General features: G+C 40.2%; 1 protein-coding gene across 1 annotated transcript; it reads left to right on the top strand.

The window, feature by feature from the left end:
* Positions 1 to 985: 985 nt before the first annotated feature.
* Positions 986 to 21,866, top strand: fxn (frataxin). The gene is made up of 6 exons (XM_030060951.1): positions 986 to 1,145; positions 1,303 to 1,386; positions 2,916 to 3,007; positions 4,148 to 4,268; positions 19,253 to 19,350; positions 21,601 to 21,866. The coding sequence occupies exons 1-6, from the start codon at positions 1,035 to 1,037 to the stop codon at positions 21,737 to 21,739; spliced, it is 645 nt and encodes a 214-aa protein (XP_029916811.1). The 5' UTR covers positions 986 to 1,034; the 3' UTR covers positions 21,740 to 21,866.
* Positions 21,867 to 22,274: the final 408 nt, after the last annotated feature.

Here is a 22,274-nt window from a genome sequence, read left to right as displayed (position 1 = left end):
AGAATCACTGATTTGACCGTTTAATTATAATAAATACAGCATTCTGGTCATTAAAAACAACAACAACAACAAAAAAAAAACCATTAGTTTTTATATCTTAACATTTTATGGTCATTTTCTTGTCAATTCTGTATTATTTTCTTCATCCTAATTTTCGGATAATTTCTTGCTCATTTACTGGATACTGAATTTGCTGGGGGTGAAATTAGTATAAAAAATACATACATGCATACATACATACATACATGCATACATACATTTAAATAAAAAAAAAAATACCAGAACATAAAAAAGAAAAACATACCAAAAAGTACCATATATATGGCAACATATTTTAATATTTGCAAAAAAGTATAAAAGAATTATAGAAAAAATTATAGAAAACACATCTTATTCGTATTAAACTGCTATATTTAAGATCAACGATGTGGGTTCAAAGAAAACCTCCTGTTATAAGAGTTCCTGTAGCGCTAAATAACTTCAACAAAGTTTGAACCCGTGATCTGACACACACACACACACGCACACACACACACACACACACACACACACACACACACACAGACACACAGACACACACACACACACACACACACACATACATATATACATATATACATACATACATATATATAAATTATATAGACACACACATGTGTGTGTGTGTGTGTGTGTGTGCTTGTGTGTGTGTGTGTGTGTGTGTGTGCTTGTGTGTGTGTGTGTGTGTGTGTGTGTGTGTGTGTGTGTGTGTGTGTGTGTGTGTGTGTATCATATCAGGCAGGGACCAAACGTCCATATATATTCAGGCACTCCAAAAATGCAAAAGAACGTTTTGCAAACAGTGGACGAATTTTCTTTTATTATGTATATTCTTTCACGAATGCATTATTTTATTTATCTTGTCTGTTGTAAACACACGCGTTCGTGCGTGTGGCTTTTATGTTGAAGGTCGCAGCCGGAAGTACTATTGTCAATTCTGAGTAACTTGACAAGGACGCACCAATTCAAACTGCTTTCACTATAGGACAGCGACCATGCTGAGGTTCTGCAGTAAAACTCGGTGTATTTCCCTGCAGCGCAGCCACGTTACGAGCTCAGCTGTCCGCAGGGTGACAGCCCCGGGGGCCCGGCGTCTCTCCAGCCAGGTAACTTCACTGGACATGGCAGAAACAATCCTCTGCCCGGCTAATGTTAGCTACCTGTGGCTAGCTGTGCTAAGAACATGACATAACACTACATTTCCTTTTGCTTTCACATTTGGGGCCGCTAATACGCGTATCCACGTTATTTCTGTTATTTCAGCTCGGGTGTGTGTCTCGCTGTGTGTGGGCTCCTCTGTCAGTCAAACACACACATCATCCCTCCATCTCTCAACCTCTGGCTCAAGTAAGTTGGCTGGTTCTGCATTAGCTTGTACATGCCCCTTCTCTCTGTATCACCAAACTCTGTTCAAAAATCTGTCAGTGTAATAGTAAAAAGTAACTTCCTAGCTTCACCTCTAAATTCTACGTCTTTGATCCTTGCTGTTTTGGGTGGCCAGGAGCCTCTGTTCAGTGCGGCATACATATGACAACCTTTACTTTAAGTCAATGTCAGATTTCAAATGTTGTAATATCGTGATATGGCATAAGTCATGGCTTTACCTGGTTTTAAACGCTGAATTACATTAAAGCAATGCAATTTTCTGAACTTCTTAGGCTGTTGTAGCTGTTTTAATATTTGTCCCTACCTGCCTGGTCATCATATCCACATTACTGATAAATGTTTAGCAAAAATCTATTGTCCGTAAATGTCTTATGAAAGCACCAACAGTCATTCATGTGATATCGTCACAATATTGATATCAAGGTATTTGATCAAAGATATTGTGATATTTGATTTTGTCCATATCATCACAATTTGGGACTAGGAACAAATAAAGCAAGTTGAAACTGTATTCCAGTAAGTGCTGTTTGGTGGATCATAAGTAGGGATGGGAATCAGCAGGACTGCCCAATACCATACCGTTCATGATACTTGAATGCCTAGTTGATATGTTTTGTGATTTTGTGATTATTGCGATTCCATTTCACAATGTTGTGCTAACTTTTTTTCTACTGTTTTGTCATTTTTTAAATTCATTTATTTATTTCAACCACTGCACTATGGAAAACAGTTGAGACATTCTAGCAAAAACAGTTATTGTGACCACATCGGTTAAATTGAATTTGAGCTTTTAACTTTCAATGCAGGCCTGAAGTTAGAAACCAACCAGCAGAACAAAAAGCATGTGGTGTTTTTTTTTTTTTTTTTTTCGGAGTGATCTGAAGTTGACATGGGCTGCATGTTGGCTGTAGTACTTGACTTTTCAGACCGTAGCGCTCATGTTTAACTCCTCTTTACTTTCTAAATGATGAAAGCCAAAGTTAATGCAGGCTTGATTTGAAGTGTGGAGGTGTTTTTCTCTCAGTATTTCCTTGGTGAAAAGCTGGATTTCCATGATGCTACGCCACAGATAGGGAAGTAAAAGATTTGTTTGAACAGGTCACACTTGTTCTGTTGCATTCTAGCATTCTTTCCACCTTGAGTAAAATAAAAATATGTCTAAAATAGAGACAAGGTTTTGATCTAGGGTCAGCATGACATCACAGAAATAATCAACAAAGTTGCAATTTGCAGCTAATACATTTTTTTCCCATCCCTAGTTAGACTTATGTCACATTTACCTGAGGAAGTAGGCTAAAGGTTTTGGGTTTGGCCTGTTTTAAGAGGTGTAGATACAGTATTGCAGAGAAATCATAAGAATGAGGCAGTTTAGTGTCTGTAAGATCAGCCTGGATTTACACATCTGAATAAATCTTGATAACAAATCAAGCATTAAATACATTTTACATACACATTTTGCAGTTAGTGTCCTAAGTCTTTGTCTTTGTCAGGAGCTCAGGAGCAGACTTGATGGTGATGGATGGAGGCGACAGATCCACTTAACATGCCCAGCACTGGAAGAACAGTCCCATCTGGAGAAAAGGTAGCCTTCATCTACCACATTACGGCTCCAACTAATGATTACCGTAACTATCCACTCATTTATCGATTCCAGGCATCAGTAATTAATCATTTGGTCAATGAAATCTAAAAATTGATGATAAATGCTCATCGAAAGTTAACTGATGTCTTAAAATTGCATCTGACCAGCAGCAAAAACAGTGCCACGCATGTTGCTTTTCACCCACAGAGGTCAGGCTTCAGAGAGATTTGGGTTTGGGGTTTAGTTACTCTTTTAAGAAAACCTCAAACCTGAGGTACATTTAAAATCATTTACAACTGTTTACCTAAAAAAAAAAATAAATAAAAAAAAAATATATTTATTTATTTATTTATTTATTTATTTATATAGCTCATCGAGAGAATGCCAAGAGTTTGCAAAGCAGTAATCAGAGCAAAGGGTGGCTATTTTGAAGAAACTGAATATAAAACATGTTTTCAGTTATTTCAGCTTTTTTTGTTAAGTACATAACTCCACATGTGTTCATTCATAGTTTTGATTCCTTCAGTGAGAATCTACAATGTAAATAGCCATGAAAATAAAGAAAACGCATTGAATGAGAAGGTGTGTCCAAACTTTTGGCCTGTACTATATATATACATATATATATATATATATATATATATATATATCACACCTCAGCTCCCCCTCTGCAGTATTGGGCAAACCCTTGTATGACAATGAAAATGAAACTGGCATCACTATGCATGAGCTCACCTGCATTTTGTGAGGTAGTGAAAAGATGGCTCTTGTTTAGCATTCCTAAAAGAACGTAAAATGAAAATGAAATCACTGACTGTCCAGAAAGCCTAGATTGATCTCACTATACAGCTTTATTCCAGGTTGAAGATATAATTACTGTTTCCTATAATAAAAGAAGAATGCAACATGTTTTCATTAAATTACATTACATGTGAATAGAGTTGCATTAATGCTGTAATCATGTAATACTGGATATACCTTAACTATAAGCTGCTGAACTGGGAAAGGAACACTCAAGTGACATTACAAGTATGATTTGTGCTGGAAGTTCTGCTGTCCTCAACTTGGTGACACTTACATAACAAAAGAAACTGCATTTTGAGTGAAGCCTTCCTTTAAGTATGCATGTGATATCCACAGTGAGCTGACAGAAGCAGCGTATGACAAGCTGGCTGATGAGACACTGGATGCCCTGTCTGAATACTTTGAAGACCTGGCAGATGAGCCGTTCACAGGGAGAGACTACGATGTTGTCTTCAGTGTAAGTTTTTCTCCTTCAAAGTCACTGGCATCTTGGAGGAGCCGTATCAGGGCTTCTCAAAGTTGGGACCACACTTCACATCTGAACAGCCAAACAGCAAGTCGATCCAGACTCAGTTCATCCCTCGTGTTATGAATACAATAAGTTATCAAGTGAAACATTTTTTATTTTGTGTTTTGTTGCTGCCGCGTTCAGGTATTAATGTTAACACCGGAGAATTTGCTTTAGGGGTGGTGCAAAGCTTTTGTTGCACTTACAGTGATATAATGAGTGTAGTTTTCATCAACTCTATCCTCATATTACCTGGTTCACTTTCTCTTCCACTCTACTCTGTGTGTGTTTGTGGATTGGCAGAGCCCTGCCCTCATTGAAATGCAGACAGCAGAGCAGAGAAACTAGCCCGACAGTAAAGGCAGTAATGAGTAGCCTACCGATCAGCACCGTCTTCTGCGAGCATTCCTAACTGAGGTGAAGGGAGTATTAATCTTGGTTGCCATTTGTGTTTTATTGAGTTTTATTTATTGTGGGGATACATAGGATGTGTGCTGCCATCCACGGCGAAACTGCAGTACTGGCATTTTGGGTCAAAACTGAGATATGACTATAATCAGACTTCTGGATATTTTGACAAAGAATCCCATTTTAATCTTGCTCCATTTTAGAGAAATGACAAAAAATAAATCTGGCTTCAAATACAAAGTTGAATCAAATGCCAAGGCGGGCTGCAGTTATTAATGTTTTTTTTTTTTTTTTTTCCACCAATAATTCAGGACCTCTGACCTCAAATACAAATCAGATGTGAATCTTTGAGTAATAGGTTTGAGAACCCCTGATCAATAACATAGATTCAGATTTTTGGAAGTGTTGCCAAGTCACTGCTTAGACCATAGTCAGACTGATGCCGCCACCTTTGTGGGGCAGCGAGTCTGATGTTAGAAGAGTAACACACACATTTAAAACTGTTTAAGGTCGGGACTTGTTCACTCAGTTTGGCATAACATTATCACAGAAACCTAACCACATTTAAGGAACTCATGACTGGACTTTACATTTGTCATTCAGGTCAGCAACATAAGCTATGTATAGAGAAAAATGTTGGTGCTTTTATGAGTTGTTCTTTTATGTGGTCCTCATTCCATATTTCAGTAACTACACCCATCTCCTTCTCTGACCAAACAGTTCTGTGGTTAGCCATTTTCATTTTCTGATGCACATGACTATGGCAAGTATTGAGGATCATAAAGGTAAAACCATCACATGAAATGTCCTGGGGCCACTTCACGTTCACAATAGGACCACAAAGTCAACTCCAAACAAACCAAACTTAGACCACTCAGGTTGTCTCAGTTCGTTTTTGTTTTTTGTTTTGTTTGTTTTTTCGAGCGGTGTGAGTTCATTTGGATCAAAAAATGCTGACTAATTGGTCTGAGTTCACCTGGGAGCCTGAAGTCTGAAAATGCCCTGACTCTGCTGTTTCACCACATTTTCAAACTGAGGCTCAGAGACAAACTAATCCACAAAATTCAGTGGGAGCCTTGTGACACTTGAATCCGCTGTTTCCATCATAAAACACACTTTTCTTTACTTTCAGATTTTAACCAGTGGCAGACAATAGTACAACATGCTGTGTGTGTGTGTGTGTGTGTGTGTATGCACAAGCTGCAGAGCTTGCTCTGACAACACCACCTACTGGTCAAAATTGCAAACTGCACCATTTTCACAAAGGCAGAGTCAGTCAGTCACTCAGTTCAGTACTTGGAGAGACATAGAGCCAACATGTTTATGCAGCACTGCTAAAAATATGAGGCAAGTCTAAGAATGTGAGGAGGGAGCTATTGATTGATTAGACGGATTGACACTAATATCAAATTTTTCAAAATTAATCTTGGTGTATCAAAGGTTCTTGGAAACAGTTTGGACTTAAAGGACCAAGCAGGTGAAGACAAATAATAGAACAGCTAGAACAGCCTTGCATTTCTTCACTGTAATGCAGCGTTTTAAACCAGGAAATCAGCACCAGGACATCACTTATGCCATGCTTATCATGATATTACAATATGAAATCCCAGACAATATCTAATTTCATATCACAGTATTCGTAAGATATGGATATATCGCTCAGCCCTATGGACAACAGGCGGGTTACTCTGGCATTGAAATTAAGTCAGTAATCACCTCTTTGTAGTGGAAAGGGGTCATTCCATTCAAAAGGGCACAAAGTCGCTCTCCACTAGAGGTAGCTGTTCACCAACATATTGATGGAGGAGTGTTTCCTGCAGGTCATTGGCTGATGTAATGGCTACATCATGTTAAAAGTCAAATGTTTTAAGCATTTTTTCCTCACTCAGTTCCTCATTTATTCACTTAAGTGCTAGCACAAATGGCTTTGGCAGCTGCCAAACAATTCTTTATGCAGGAGAGGCCACATCATTAACTACTTAAAGAAGTATGAGAGTGGCCTAGTTTTTTCGAGATGGCAGAGGTCACATGAAAGAATTGTTGACTGATAAATTGATGTGTTCTCTAATCACTGGCAGATCCAGGACACTTAGCCCGAGCCCAATATTTCCATGTGAGTGTAAACAGGTGAATGTGTATGCAGTTCTTGTGCTTTGATTTAAAGGATGTACGTAGGTACAATGTGTATGCATTGCCTTTCTCCACTATGTACTATGTAAAGAGAATTGAGAATTATCACTGTCATTGTAATGCTCAGAGCAATATTGCTGGGAAATGACATGAATTGTTGATCTAGGTCAGTGGTTTTCAAAGTGGGGTGCAGCAGCCCTGCAGGGTCTTCCAGGGTCCTCAGCAAAATGAGGAGCAGTTTAACTTCACAGCCTCAGGCTGCATTCAGACACCTTTCATAAACATTTAAACTATAGCATGGCAAAAGAGGTCCTCAACACTTTTAGCGCATAAACCAAAGCCAACTTTAAGATAGTAGCCTTGTGCCAGGAGGAAACAGCCTGACTGGATTTCATAAATAATTGTAAATACACAAAACAAATGGATACTGGGAGTTGTTGGTTTTTCATATTGTCATGGTCCTCCTTGTTCTAGTTCATTGTTTGTGCTAAAAGTGTTATTTTGGGAGCTGTTTTGCCACACTATGGAGATGAATGAAGAGATAGAAATACAGTTTTCTGGATGAACAGCCGAGAGCAACTAATGAGGATATTTCACCACCATGTGTCATAGTAACATGGTCACCTTGTAACATTGGATTGATATGCTGGTTGATATGCTTATTTTCACCATCAGTGTTCAGCATAGAGGCAAACTTTCTCAAGGATCTTAGCTATTTTCACCGATTATTATTTGTTTGATTGGTTGATGTATGTATTTTTGAATGAATACTGATCTGCAGGTGGGATGCAAATTAGTGAATTAGCTCTTAATTCAGTAATAGCTCACAACATCAACTCCTCAGTGGTGGCTGCAGGTCTACGAAAGGTTGCGGTCAGTCTTTGTGTAGTGTTAATTTTTGTGCTATTCAAAATGGCTGCTGCTGTTGCTGTCACACCCTAACATCCTTATAAAAATAAAGTGTGACCTAGTAAGGGTGGTCACTCCAACCCATGCTATTGCTGTTTCCAATAAGGATGGGGAAAATGTAGTTTACTCTCCAAGACTTTCTGTGTGTGTGCCTGTGTGTGTGTGTGTGTGTGTGTGTGTGTGTGTGTGTGTGTGTGTGTGTGCCTGTGTGTGTGTGTGTGTGTGTGTGTGTGTGTGTGTGTCTGTGCATACCCCATTAGTTTTCTCTGCTCCAGAAGCTAGTTTCAGGCAAGGCCAGTTGTTTTGCTGTTCGGCTCCATTGCCATATTGATTTCTTGCCCAGTAGAGTCCACACAATTAGGGCTTCTCAAGTTGGTGGCAGATAGCCCTTGTTTAGGTGGCAGGCAAGCAGGCATAAAAAACAAGGCAATTTGGAGGTAAGGGCAGAGAATAATTTCTCAACCTCTCATGTACCCTGACCCATAACAAGAGGGAATAATATTTCAAGACAGACTGACCAAGAGGAGAGAAGACAAGGGAGCAAGATACCATTTCCAAGCCAGACAGACAGTCATAGCATTACTTTTAACAATGAAGAGGCACAAGTACTCAAATACTCAAGTACCTAGAATTAACTATTCATATATAGATAACCTTTGAGCACTAAGCAATAACTACTGTACTTATTTATTAACTGCAGTTGATTGTGGGGCCATAGTGTTTTTCCATACACATGTGCTGGCTTGGCTCTACTCATTTTGACTTGGCACATCAGACCAGCACAGCTGGGATTTGTATTTCCATTACAACAGGGGTACCTGTTTTGTACCTGAAGGTGTGTCTCGGATGGAGAAGCCCCACTGGTCGCTTGTGGGCATGTTGACTAGTTGAACAAGATGGCTGTAGCGTGTCCGGATGCACTGGCAGCTTCCTGGATCACCATGCCGACTGGAGGAAGATGAAGGTGGCATCGGATGAGAAGGCAAAAGTGTGGATGCCACGGTGGGGTGCAGGCCAGCCCATAGACCTTCTCTGCCAAGTGTTTTCCTTGCAAATGTCCAGTAACTCACTAACAAGATGGATGAAATAAGGCTGACTGCTCCATGCTGATTTTTACTGAGATGTGGCTCAGCATGCCGGTTCCCAACTGGTCTGTACAGCTAATGAGCTGGGCAATGCACCGCACAGACCGGACAAAGGAATCAGGTAAGAGCAGCAATGACTGCTGTACCAAACACACTAGAGTACAATAGAGAGCTATTGTTCTCCAGATCTGGAATATGCCTTGGGAGTTTTCTGTTGTTTTTGCCATGGCTGTTTACATTTGCCTGCAAGCTAATGCCAAACTAGCACTGGCACATTTGCACTCGTCCATCAGTAAACAGCAGGATGTCAGACGATGCCTTCTTGGTTGCTTATCAAGTGTACACTAACATCAGTCATACATTACTCGATTCCTGGGACAATCTGACCATCTTTCACTGTTGATTACTCCAGCATACAGAGCTCTTTTCCACAAGATCAAACATGAAATAAAGACAGACATAGAGGAATACACAGCCACTGTGTACACACACTTTCCATCCTGTACATCAACTGCTGTGTGGATAATGTCACAGTGGAAAATATTATAAAAATGTTTCCAAACCAGACACTGTGAATGAAGAGGAACTGCAAAATCTCCTAAAGACATGCAATATTGTTTCTTCAACCAGTAATACTACAGCATATCATGTTGAAGTGTCAAACCTGAAAAAAGGCATTAAAAATGCCACAGACAACATGTAGAAGACCACTTCAACAGCGCTGACACTAGGAGCATGTGGCAAGGCATCAAGACTATCACTGAGGCCTGGATGGATACTTCAGGAGTGTGCTTAACAGCTAGCTGAAGTATTTGCAGGAATCGTCAGCCTGTCTCTATCTCTGGCAACAGTGCCTGACATCAGCCATCATAGTGCCAGGGCTGAAAAAAACAAACATCCACAATGTGATCGACTGTCGTCCAGTTGCATCAACAACAACAAAGTGCTTTGAAAGGCTGGTCTTCTCCCACTTGTAGAGCTAACAGATCTACAGAGAATGCTATCTATCTGGCTCTTGACACTATCCTGATTCACTTGGAGAGACAGGGCACATACAGTGGTGGAAAAAAGTTTTCGGACACCCTTAAAATTTTACACAATCTCAAATATTATCATGAAATATTTGTGGAAAAATCTTTTTTGTGTTTCAAAATATGTGGCTGCATTAAGCAGATACAAACAAATACAAATTATATATATTTTTTTTATTTTTTTGTCACCTGGCCTCCTACGTACCCTCACATTAGTAGGAGGAAGATAAAGCTGGAAACTGGACTCATCTGACCACAGAATCTTCTTCCAATTCCTGGCTGTCCAGTTCTTGTGTGCCTGGGCCCAACGACGCCAGGCTAGCCTCTGTCTCTCATTGATCAGGGGCTTCTTGATAGTCTTGTAGGACCTTAAGCTATGATCTAAAAGTCGGCCACGTACAGTGCGGGTGGAACACTGGACACCAGTTTGGTTTGACCACTGCTGCTGAAGCTCCTGTGATGTCATTCGGCGGTTTTGCCTGCACATGCGGATCAGGATGCGGTCATTTCTTGCTGAAGAAACCCTTGGACACCCAGATCTTGGTTTGTCTTCCAAGCTGCTGGTTCGTCTGTGTTTCTGCAGAGTGGATCCAACTGCTGAAGGACTGCATCTGCACTTCCTGGCTATCTGGCGGCAACTGTACCCTTCCTGGCTGAGAATCTTTATCTTCAGGCGTGTTTCCTGCGTTAGGTTCCTTGTTTTAGCCATTTTTGTGTTTGAAGAATTTTCAAATGTGCTGGCTTTATATAGACACGAAGTTTGGCAACAAAAATGTGTCTTTTAATAAAAAGAACGACCTTCATCACTGGTACCAAAATGACCCAATACTCAAAATTTCTTATGTATTTTTATGTAACCAATCAATTTTAAGTTTTTAATGGCTTTTTTGGATTGGATGGATTTGTTTAGTATTTTGGCTGTGACTGTACTAAAAGAAACTGCACTTGAAGACCTAAGAGTGATTCTTAATGCAATATTTCACAAATGCATGGGGTGTCCGAAAACTTTTTTCCACCACTGTACATGAGGATGCTACTTGTAGACTACACCTCTGCTTTCAATACTGTCATGCCCAGCGAGCTCACCCCCAACTGATCACTATGCAGCTGGATCCTGAGCTTCCTGTCAGAGCGTCGTCAGGTGGTACGACTGGGACCCCATCTATTCTCTGTTATAACTGAGTACTGACACACCACAAGGATAAATGTTGAGCCCCATCCTTTACTGTAGCTTCACTCACAGCTGTGTCCCTGCATTTGCCACTAACACCATTAAGTTTGCAGATGACACAGCAGTGATTGGTGCAATCTCCAACAACAATGAATCAGCCTACAGAGTCGAGGTGGAGAACCTGGTGAGCTGTGTTCAGAGTACGCTCCAGTATTAATCAATGGAGACGGAGTGGAGAGTGCCCATCTTCAGTTTTCAGGGCATCCACATCTCAGAGGACCATGGCCCACTAACACCACTGCACTGGTCAAGACAGCACAGCAATGATTGTTTTTCCTGAGGACTTCAAAGAACGCTGGTCTATCCCAACAGCTGCTGGTGACTTTCTACCACTGCACCACAGAGAGCATTCTCACACACCGCATCCCTGTGTGCTACCTAAGCTGCACAGCAACTAATAGGAAAGCGCTTCAGTGAGTTGTCTCTGGATGCCGGGCACTGAATGATACAATAATTTAATTTTTACCTCTTACTTTTATTGTTTTTATAGCATTTAATTTGGAGGCTGAAAAGTTAATTTTGTTGTGCTTGTGCAATGACAATAAATCTACTCTTTTATTTTGTTCTGTTTTACTCTTTTAGTTTTTCTTCCCTTCTCTACCAGTGCCCTGCAATTTTCAAAAAATCAACAAGCCCAACTTGAAATGGCTACTTCACATGAACAATATTTGTGTAACTAAGAGACGTGCTGAAATACTTAAAAACTACTTCTTTGCATGGATAGCTTATCAACTGCAATACAAGTTTCATGAGCCTTGCTTTGCTTTTTCTGGGTTGTAAGCAGCTCTTTTTAGAACAGTTTAATTTTTCTCCGACTAATGAATGATGACCAAGTCCTCTGACATTGCTGCAGCACACTTGAGGGGGAGTCCAACATTCTTTAGAGGTCTGTCTTGGGCACAACTCGGCACACCCAGACTGGTACTGGAAATGCGAATCACCAGAAGTGTTAATGGAAAACTCCACTACAATAACTTAGCTGGCCTAGCTTACATGCCACCACCAGCCTTATGCCTTGTATACAATTCTTCCTTCAATGTGACTTGCGAAAATTTTCAAAGCAGTTCTTTCTGCCAACAGATTGAATCATAGATTAATAGTCATGACATCACCACCCTGTAATTGAAGGAATAGCTTGTTTTGGCTATTTTGTGACAGCTACAGAAGTATTGGTTTGCAAGATCCAGTATGGTGACAAATCATAACCATGGTTGAAACAGGCAGCAAACGGGAAGCAAGTTGTTGCAGTTGCAGGTTGTGTTGGACTCGGCAACATGATATCTAGAGTAAAAAGCTTCAATGCCAGTAGCCACTTCCTGTAGCATCTGACGGTACACCAAGCGCAAAGTTTGAAATTTTCCAATGTATCTGCTTATCTGTTGTTAATGGAGCCATCACCTACCAGAGAGCACTGCATTGTCAGGCTTTACAGTTCTGCTCCATTGACATGAATTATTTCTTGTTGAACCAATGGACTGGATAGCTGGGTGGGCAACTAGTGCCCAAACAAAACAATAAAATGGACAATAGCATGGCAGGCTGAAGTATGTTTAAAAATTCATAACTTGTCCCTTTGAACCACATGCAGACTGACTCTAGCCACCTTTACTGCCTGGTGAGATGTCTCTTTGTTTGAGCAAGAAGTCTCAAAGTCACCCCCTGCATGCATGAACCCTTTCATTTTACAGCAGTATAAACATGACTGTGATTGTGCTTGACTGCATTTCAGCAGCTAATGAAATCACACACTGCATGAAATCACTGCAGTAAAAATCACGCTCACCAACCATATGCAAATGGATGGGAGGGAAAAAAAAGAGAACACTGTAAAGTATGTAAGGATTTGTGGTTCTACAAAGGTTCTATGAAACAGGACCCACTTTGTCAGTGTTTTGAGACTTTTCACAGTTGTTTATCACTTAAAAAATAATGTTGAAAGACATTTGTACTTCAGTAGTCTGGCTTGTGTGTGCAATGTGATGCTACCAGGCATGTGGTGATGTCAACATATCTCCCTGCTGTGGCACCTTTTTTTCCTCCTGAAACATACAGGCATGAATTTTCATGCTCTATTGGCCTGCCTTCTTTTACCAGATACCAATTTGTAGAAATAACAAATGTAATGCATGCTATAGGCAAATGATAACTAGTTCAAGCGTATTTCATCTATACATTTTTTAAATCAGGAAAATAGCAGGCATACAGTTTTAAGCTGCATTGCCTAGCATGGTTTTCCAAGTCATGAATTTAGTGGTTTGGTTAAAACATGTTTATATATGTGTGAATACCTATTTAAAGTAGAGATGTCTGAGATGCAGCCTGCAGGCCAAATCTGGCCCATGAGCATGTCTCATTAGGCCCCCATGGTGTTTTGGAGGGAAAGGGAAAATAAACATATTTTTAAATCAAAATATTTTAAAAAATTTAAATTAAAAATTAAATATTGTATCCAGCTATTACTAACTATGTGTACTAAGCAAAGTAAGAAGATTCTATAATAATTTGGTAAATTAAGGATTAATAATATATTATGATAAATCAAGTACAATCAGCCAGAAGTATAGTTAAAACCAGTGGGCTAGTTGCTGTGTTTTGTTAATTTAGTAAACATGCTATAAAAAAAAATAAAAGATTAAAATGGAATGTAGAATTTTTCAAGAAAGATGGTCACATAGGCTCCAGCAAGATGGCTGCCATGGCTTGACTGGCTTGACGATCTTCGGTCACTATTAAGTTGTAGTTTTCTCATTTTAAGCCATTTTAAGTGGATCTACATTCTACCAAGTGGATTTGCGTCTTTGCAGTCTCTGTCAGTGCTATATTACTCCGATCACACTGACATCACCTTAGTTGCCTGAGCCGACTACCAGCCTCCAGCTTAGTTAGGCTTGCTTTTAACCTGAAGACTAAGCCAAACAGCTTTTACCATGAACCCCCTTGCTGTGGAAGAAGATGATTCAGGACTTACGGAAAGCTACTGGATGTGTCTTCTAGCATTGAGGCCAGTTATTAGCCAAGCAACTCACCTGGTGCTCCGGGTATTCAACCATTGGGATTCCTCTGATGGCCCCGTCAACGGAGGTTGCTGAGCTGAAGAGTAAACTGGGATCCCTAGAACACCTCATAGAGGAGCTTCTTCAGTGGCAGGGGGACCTGTGTTCCTGGCTGGCATGCCTCGAACTAGCGAGTAGCCAGCGGTCTCAGGCCACAGACTCTACAGCTGCTGCTTCCCCTGACACCCCCGGCCTGGCCTCACTTTCCTGGTCATCAGTAGTCAAGGGTCACAAAAGGCTCCTTCTTTTCTGTGTCCCATTTGGTACCAGTGGGGATGACTTTTCACTCAGTAACTTTTTCTCTCCTCTGGCGGAACTCCCTCCTGAGCCAGTCCTCTCCCCACTTTCCATTCGTCCACTGGCTCACTGTTTTCTTCATCAGCTTCCAAATGTCCCTGGCTGTCACCCCTGGTATCAGAGTTTGCTGGCCCACTCCTCTCAATGTCAGGCTCGTCTCCTTCACCATGGCCTCCCGCTGCTGTCTCTGCGTCTTTTTGGGTGTAGGCAGCAGACCAGGTAGTCAATTACTCTGCACACCTGCACACGCCCAGCTTATTATTGTCTGGCTATATCCTCAACTGAAAAATTATTGTTTATGAGCACAACCTGAAATCTGAGCATCCTGAGATCTTAATAGTTGGGGATTCAATCATTTGATTGTGACACAGTGCAAGCAGTAATTACGCATTCTGGCATGAATGACGTAATGTCAATCAAGCTTCAGAATGAACTTGAGTCTCTAGCCTCCACCGTTGAGAGCATGGGAAGGAGGTGTGTCTTGTCTGGTCTGATTCCCAGTATGTCCAAGAACTCTGAGCATTTTAGCCGTGTCTTTAGTCTGCACCTGTGAATGCAAAATTTTGCTATTGCTACTGGGCTTGGTTATATCAGCGATTTTAATTCTTTCTGGACCAAGTGGGACATGTTTAGGCTTGATGGGTTGAATCTTAAGTAGAAAGGAACTGGAAGACTGATTCACAATTTGACCTCAGTTGGTGTTTTCCCTAGCAGGCTCTGCCCAGCATACGTGTTCTGCTTTTCATAGCCCTATCCTTGACGTTGAGGGTCCTACTGACTCAGTCTCCACAGTCTCCATTATTAATTTGTTCATTTCTGTTAGGATCACTGAAAGGCAGTGTGCAAAGGCACCAAGTTCCACTCACACTCTACACAGAAACAATCTTATCATGGTCAAAACCACTGCTTCAATCTCTGCTGCTAAATCAGCTAATTTCTGTCTACTGAATGAAAAATCACTTGCTAATAAGTGTTTTATTTGCCAGGATATTATTATGGCCAATAATATTGACTTTTTTTGTCACAACTGAGCCCTGGTTAAATCGTGATGACTGCTCTCATCTTACTGAGTCACCCCTCCCCCAGATTATTTATTTTTCCACCAACCAAGAATGACAGGACGAGGGGGTGGCCTTGCAGTGATTCACAAAGGATTTTAGCTGTTCAGTCTCATCTGGCACTTTCTCCACCTTTTGAGGATCTTAAATTGCTCATCTACAGACCCCCGGAGCTCATCTTGGGTTTTATTCAAGAATTTTCAGACCTTTTATCAGTCATTATTTTTGTTGTTATTCTTGGCGATTTTAATATATATGTGTGCTGCCCTTCTTCCACTTCATTTGCCTCTGATTTTATCATTCTCTCTTAGATTCTTTAAGTTTGATTCAACACGTGAAGCAGCTCAAGGTCACTCACTTGTCATCGCCCATGGCTTCTGTGTAGATGATGCAAACTTGGTGGATTTTGCCGTCTCCACCCCTGAACTCACTCAGTTCCTCGTTTCTGCCAAGCTTTTACTCCCTCAAATATGGTTTTTAGTTCCAGTGAACAGCTTGACCTCACCATAGATGAGTGTGTCAGTGTTTTTAACCATTCATGCATAAATATTTTAGATTGTATAGCTCCTGTCAGAGTTGAAAAGCTGAAACCTTCTTCCTTACCTTGGATGAATGGAAATTTAAAGATTTTAAAGAGACAGTTGCAGGAGGGCAGAGAGGAAATGGAAGAAAGACAAACTCAGTGTTTCCCTTGCTTCCTTAAAAGATTTAATGTTCACTTATCACTTAAGGAACACATATTCACATTCATATTTCACTGATCTGATCACTAAACAAGGGCACAATCTGCTCAACTGATTTCTTTTATAAATCTAAATGAAATCTTTGAAATGTTTTAATCTGGCTTGTGCTCCCTACACAGTGCTGAGACTGCACAGGTCAAGGTTTCTGACAACATGCTACTTGCAGCTGATGCAGGCCATCTCCTTGATCTCAGCTCAACTTTTGATTCAGTGGACCATGACTTCCTGATTAACCGTCTGAAGGACTGTTTCATCTCCTATCTGTCAAATAAGTCCTTCTCAGTGATGCTTGGAGATGCCTCCTCTTCCTTTGCTCCTCTCTTTTGGGGGGTCCCCCAGGGGTCCATTCTTGGTCCTCTATTATTCACAATTTACATGCGACCCCTCGAGCAAGTCATGTGTACATTTGATATCAGTTTAGCTTTTCTTAACTGATGCTGGCAGCTTCTTAATTATTCTATTGTGCTTTATCTTATCATCAACCTTTATCTTATGTTGGATTTTATTACTTGTGTTATTTATTATTATTGAGTTATTGTTAAGCAGTTTGTAACTCCTGTTTTGAGAAGTGCTCTATAAATAAAGTTTATTATTACTATTGTTATTATTATTATTATATTAATGATAATAATAACAACAGCAATACTACTACTAATAATAATAATAGTATGGGTATGAAAATGGCACACCTGTATGCTGTATATTTGTTGTACTTGTGCTTTGATTTCCTCTGAGATGTACAATGCAGGAAGAGCTATATAACTGTCTCAAAATCTCCTCATGTCTTTTTATTTTTCTCTCTTCCTATCCTTCCATGTCTCTCTCTCTCTCTCTCTCTCTCTCTCTCTCTCTCTCTCTCTCTCTCTGATGCTCTCTCTCTCCTGTAGCATCACTCTCTACCTTACCCTGTCAGTTGTCTGTAAAGGAGTGAGTAATAAAGCAGTGGAGTGTTTTCTTTAAATCAGTGCTCGGACAGTAGCTGTCTCTGCAGGCGCTGACTGATTGGCTGGTGTTCCTGACTTGGCAGCTGACCCCCTTTTCAGCTGCTTGCAGTAACATATGGGGCCATAAACAACGCACACAAAACACACTGTAAAATGAAAGCAGCTCTCACTTGGCTTGCCAGCTCTTTCAGGCTGAAAGGTAGACTAACATCAGTTGTTCACTCTATTAAGCAGCAGGTCACTAATGCATCTTGTTGTACCTCTAGCATGTATGTGTAGATGTTAGAGCTAAACATGCAATTATGCATATAGTTTTAAAGGGTTAAATATTGTAATCGCAAATGTCATTTACAATTATTAGTCTTGATGATATTTGGACAAAAAAATATTTTTGTGCACTACTTTGCTGCAGGGTTAGTGAGTAAGGAGACCAAGAGAAAGGCAAGGATAGTGGCCCCTTTGTTTGCAAGCAGATGCTTGCTGTAATTTCATTTGTTAAAATCCATGTTGATGCAGCTCCAAACAAACCAATCACCTCAAGGAAGCACTGCCCTCAGTCTAATCATGTCTTCTGCACATGCACGTGCACTGCTGCTGTGCATGCATGCTTTCCCTTCTCCCAAAAAGCTCTGCCTAGCCTTGCATAGCTACAGTACTTAAGCTTAGCATACCATAGTTACAAAACAGCAGAGAAGAGAGCCAGCTCATGAAGTTCACCAGTAGTTTTCTTGCCATTCATTTTCAAAATTTTGGTTATTTTGCCTGCCATGGTTCCTTGAATGCTGATCATGCCGAGGTTCCAATGTGTCTCTGAATTATGCAGACTCAAGTTTGTGAATTTTTTGTTCTGGGAAGAAGTGTACTCATCAGTACTAAGTGAAAAGTGTGCACCACAGTTCACCATGTCTTGTAACTTCACTGCCAGCTTGTCTTTTTCTCCATTAGCGAAAGCTCTTATTTGGTGTGAGATTTTGGATGGATTCTTCGTGAGATTGTGGCCGTCTGTTTGGTGCTGCTCTGATAGGCACATCTCGCCATACTGGAATTTTGTCATGCTGAGACTCTAAATCTCACAGGAAACCACTTGTCCTCTTTGTTTATTTTTTTTTTTAAAGTGTTTCCATGCAAAGCTGGTGGCAGATATTGTGTTGTGTTAGCCTAGTTTAGATGCTAGTAGAGCCTACAACAGATGAACTTGACGGGCTAAAAGGAAGCTACCATATTAACTGCATTAACTGTCATTGCGCAGTGCCACAAGTCAGAGCGTATTAAGTGGAAAAACCCATGGCGTTTTGTGTTTAATTAGTTAGTTAATTATTATTCCAATATGTTTTAAATGTTTCAAGGAAAAGTTTTCCTGTTGTAATATTTCTTAGGAAACAGGAAATGGTTTGGATGGCTATTCCTGGGATTCATGTTTCCGGGGATTAAACCCAAATTCAGTCCCAAGTGTTAAAATGACTTCAGTTCTCTTTAATAGTGATTTTTTTCCCTCACTATTTCATTGCACATTTTATGTTTAGTTGAGGCAATGTTGAAAATTTAGTAATTTCACAAAAGATTCGACAGGGACCAGCTGGAGCGTCAGTTCTGTTTTAATGTAATTTAATTCAATTTAATTTAATTTAATTTAATTTAATTTAATTTATTTATTTTTTTATTATTTTTCTGCTTGGTTGGTCACATTACTTTATTACTACACATGACGTCTTAGATTAATTTGGGACAGGGTTGTTACAACATTGCAAACGTGTTTTGCTTCCAGTACATTTATTTTAATAAACATAGTTAGTATCCTTTTGCCTATGCCTATGGGTTTAGACTTTCATTTCAGTCGGAAATAGGCTGTTTTTGACAGTTTATCTTTGCTGTGAAATTGGTCTTCATGAAATTCCAGGTAGCATTAAAAAGGTTTTGCAAAGTCTTAAATTTCTTAAACCTGTAGAAAGCCAGCTGTAGCTGCTTTGTCCTTTCCTTATTCTACAGGATCATTTCAGTTTGTCAGTTTCATTTCTTGCTTTTTGTCTCTCTGATGCATCTACAGAGTGGTGTGTTGACGGTGAAGGTTGGTGGTGACCATGGGACCTATGTCATTAACAAACAGACACCAAACAGACAGATCTGGCTGTCTTCTCCCACCAGGTAAGACCAGAGAGTTTCACTACAACACGTTTGTTCACCCCAAAAGGTGCTTCACAGAGATGGATAAAGCAGATGTCTGTATCATTTAACATTTGAGTCATTTTTTTAATCATATTTGTATGATTGCAATTGCAAGAAGAATGCCTCAGTCAGGAGAGTATTAGTAAATTTTAGCTATAACATTGAGCCCTTTTCAGAAGGGACAACTATCCCAGCATTAGAAAAGCACATCACTGCAAGTTCCAAACTAGCCTGAATGACCATTTTGTTCCCACTCCATTTTTCAGTCTGATATTAGCTGATTTCTGTAAGCAGAGGAATCTGAATTCCGCTAAACAGTCACTGGTGATTGACATGTCCAGCTGCTGTGATGTAGTTTTCAGTTGACACGTTAGCTGCTTTAGCTGATTTGCAGCAGCATTGCAAATCAGTCTAACGTAGCAGCTTTCGCCACCTACAAAAACATCAGTCAGTGTTGACACTTAGTGCTGATTATGTCAGGGCAGTTTCTTGGATAAAGGGGTCATAAAAAAAAAAAAAAAAAAAAAAACACAATGAAAAACATTTGGACAAACAATTCTGTAATGTCAAATGCAAATTCTAATAAACAGACTGGGGGCCCTTTGGAGTGGGACAGCTATACAAGTTAAGTTTACTTCTTAAAATATCTTCATCTGAAAGCTCACTAAAGCAATGGAAGTCATGCTTACAGCTGTTAGTGATGCAGGTCAGTCCTCTGCAAAACTGAGGGAGACTTTAAGAACAAAGGAGTCAGCAGCAGCAGCGGTATCCTTTCAGCTGGGGAGTAAACACAGTGATGGCATATGGTTGTTCCTGATTGTTTTCTTCATGATACAGCATACCACATTTCACTGAGTAATGTGTAACTCCTAATTAATCCTAAAATAAAGTACTCCTACAACATAGCACAGAAAGACAGCTTTGTAACTAGGTCAGAAGGCAGCTTATTGGTGGTCTCAGAAGTGCCAGACTGACCCTTCCACACACAAGTCAAAGCCAGCAGTAAGCCAGCTTTGTCATTTTGTGTGAAAGAGACTATAGAGGCACTTTTTCTCAAAGCGCATTCTGTTCATTACCTCACCGTTTTTTAATCTTTTTAGGAAGACACACTGAGGTGGACAGACCATGAGGTCTGTGTTTTTTAGCTCAAAGGACTCACACACAAGCAAAATGACTTTGAGCAGAAGCACTAGAAAGAGTAAGATTGTAGAATACTCAATTTGAAAATGTGTTTATTCACATCAGCACATGTTAATTGTAATTAATCATGTAAGATAAGCACACTATGTACTTGATTTTTTTTTTTTTTTTTTCATCTTCACATCAGGAGATAGCATTTCAGTTCATTGCTTCTGTAATTAAGTGCAGCTCTGGTTGAAACACAGGTTGAAAAACTGATCTGCACATAGTCTTTAGATGTCACCAGTTCCAGTTCCAGTTCCAGATCCAGATCCAGATCCCAGATATTCATAATTAACATGATCCACAGTACCAAGATTTTTTTGCAATTTGCAATTTGCTTAAGTATTTTTTTCCATCTGTTTTTCTCAATTTACATCACATCAAATCCAGTCAGCCATTCACACAACAAAAAGGCTAGGGGCACAGAAAGCACCAAATGGCTGTCAGCTTGCAGACAGAGCTGACAAAAGTACACAAGAGCATCTGCCACAGTACTGTGACATGGACTACATAGTTGCTTCTGTACAAATTGGAGAAGTATCCAAAGACTACTACAACCATCAAAAAGTTCTAAGTAGAATCTCTTTGAGACGATGGGGGCCCATCCACAGATCACCAATCAGTGGTCATCTTTTTCATCAAATTAAGTAAGTTTATATCAAGTAGCATTTTTTCCTGAAATGCCCATTCCTACAAGACAATAGTCACATAGAGATGGATTAGCATTACACAGACTCTGTCATAGAGAAATGGCTTGGTTATCTGAAGTCTGAATCATGGAAGGAAACAGGACCAGTGTCTTGCATCATGTGGAAAAGTGCTGTTCAGAGCACTCAGAGAGCAGGTGTCACAACAGTTTGAGCTTAGTGAGCAGCCCCTCACAGTTTTCCTTATGCAGCTCAACACTATAACCTAAACTATCCTTAAAGCCTGCCTGATACCGCACAATGCAGGGAAAAGATGGTACCGTTTATAGACATACAGTACATATTTTCCAACCTAGAACACAGTAGAATCCCTTGAATTTCATGTCTCCTCTGTTTGCAGTGGGCCGAAGCGCTACGACTGGACAGGTGAACACTGGGTTTATGCACATGACGGCATAAGCCTCCACCAACTACTGTCCGGAGAGTTTTCCATTATCTTCAACTTAAAGATGGACCTGACTGGCCTGCCCCACTCCTGATACCCCAGACTTGGCAATGACTTCTTGCTCCAGAATCACAATACTACTCGTTAAGCAGTTAATCACAGAACCCCTGATAAGGAAACAAATATTAGCACATAGAAACCAAAGAATACCACTTTTTTTTGGAAAGAGACTAACCTATGAAAAGGAGCCTTTATATGAGAGCAATTGTATATATTGACAATGATGGAGCTTTTTGTGTGAATGTTTATTTATGTATATGAAATGTATTTGAAAAGCATTGAGCTCCAGGTTGTGGACGTCAGCCAGTGGTTCGATCTCTCATTCACAGCCACCATAATCTCAAGAAGTGGGTGTCAAATCTCAAACTCGTCACTTCTCCACTGTCCTCCAGTTTGCTTCTGCTTTTCCCTCAGCAGCCAGTATGCAAACCCAACGATCTCTCATTCACCATAATCAATAAACACATGACCCTGTTTCTAGGGCACTCAGCACTCATGCTATTGACATGGTTAACACAATGCGGCATTCCTGTACTCCACCGCCACCTCACAACAACAACCACCACACG

This window comes from Myripristis murdjan, chromosome 9 (genome assembly GCF_902150065.1).
Source record: "Myripristis murdjan chromosome 9, fMyrMur1.1, whole genome shotgun sequence".
NCBI classification, from domain to species: Eukaryota; Metazoa; Chordata; class Actinopteri; order Holocentriformes; family Holocentridae; genus Myripristis; species Myripristis murdjan.
This window is presented reverse-complemented; position numbering and strand designations above follow the sequence as displayed.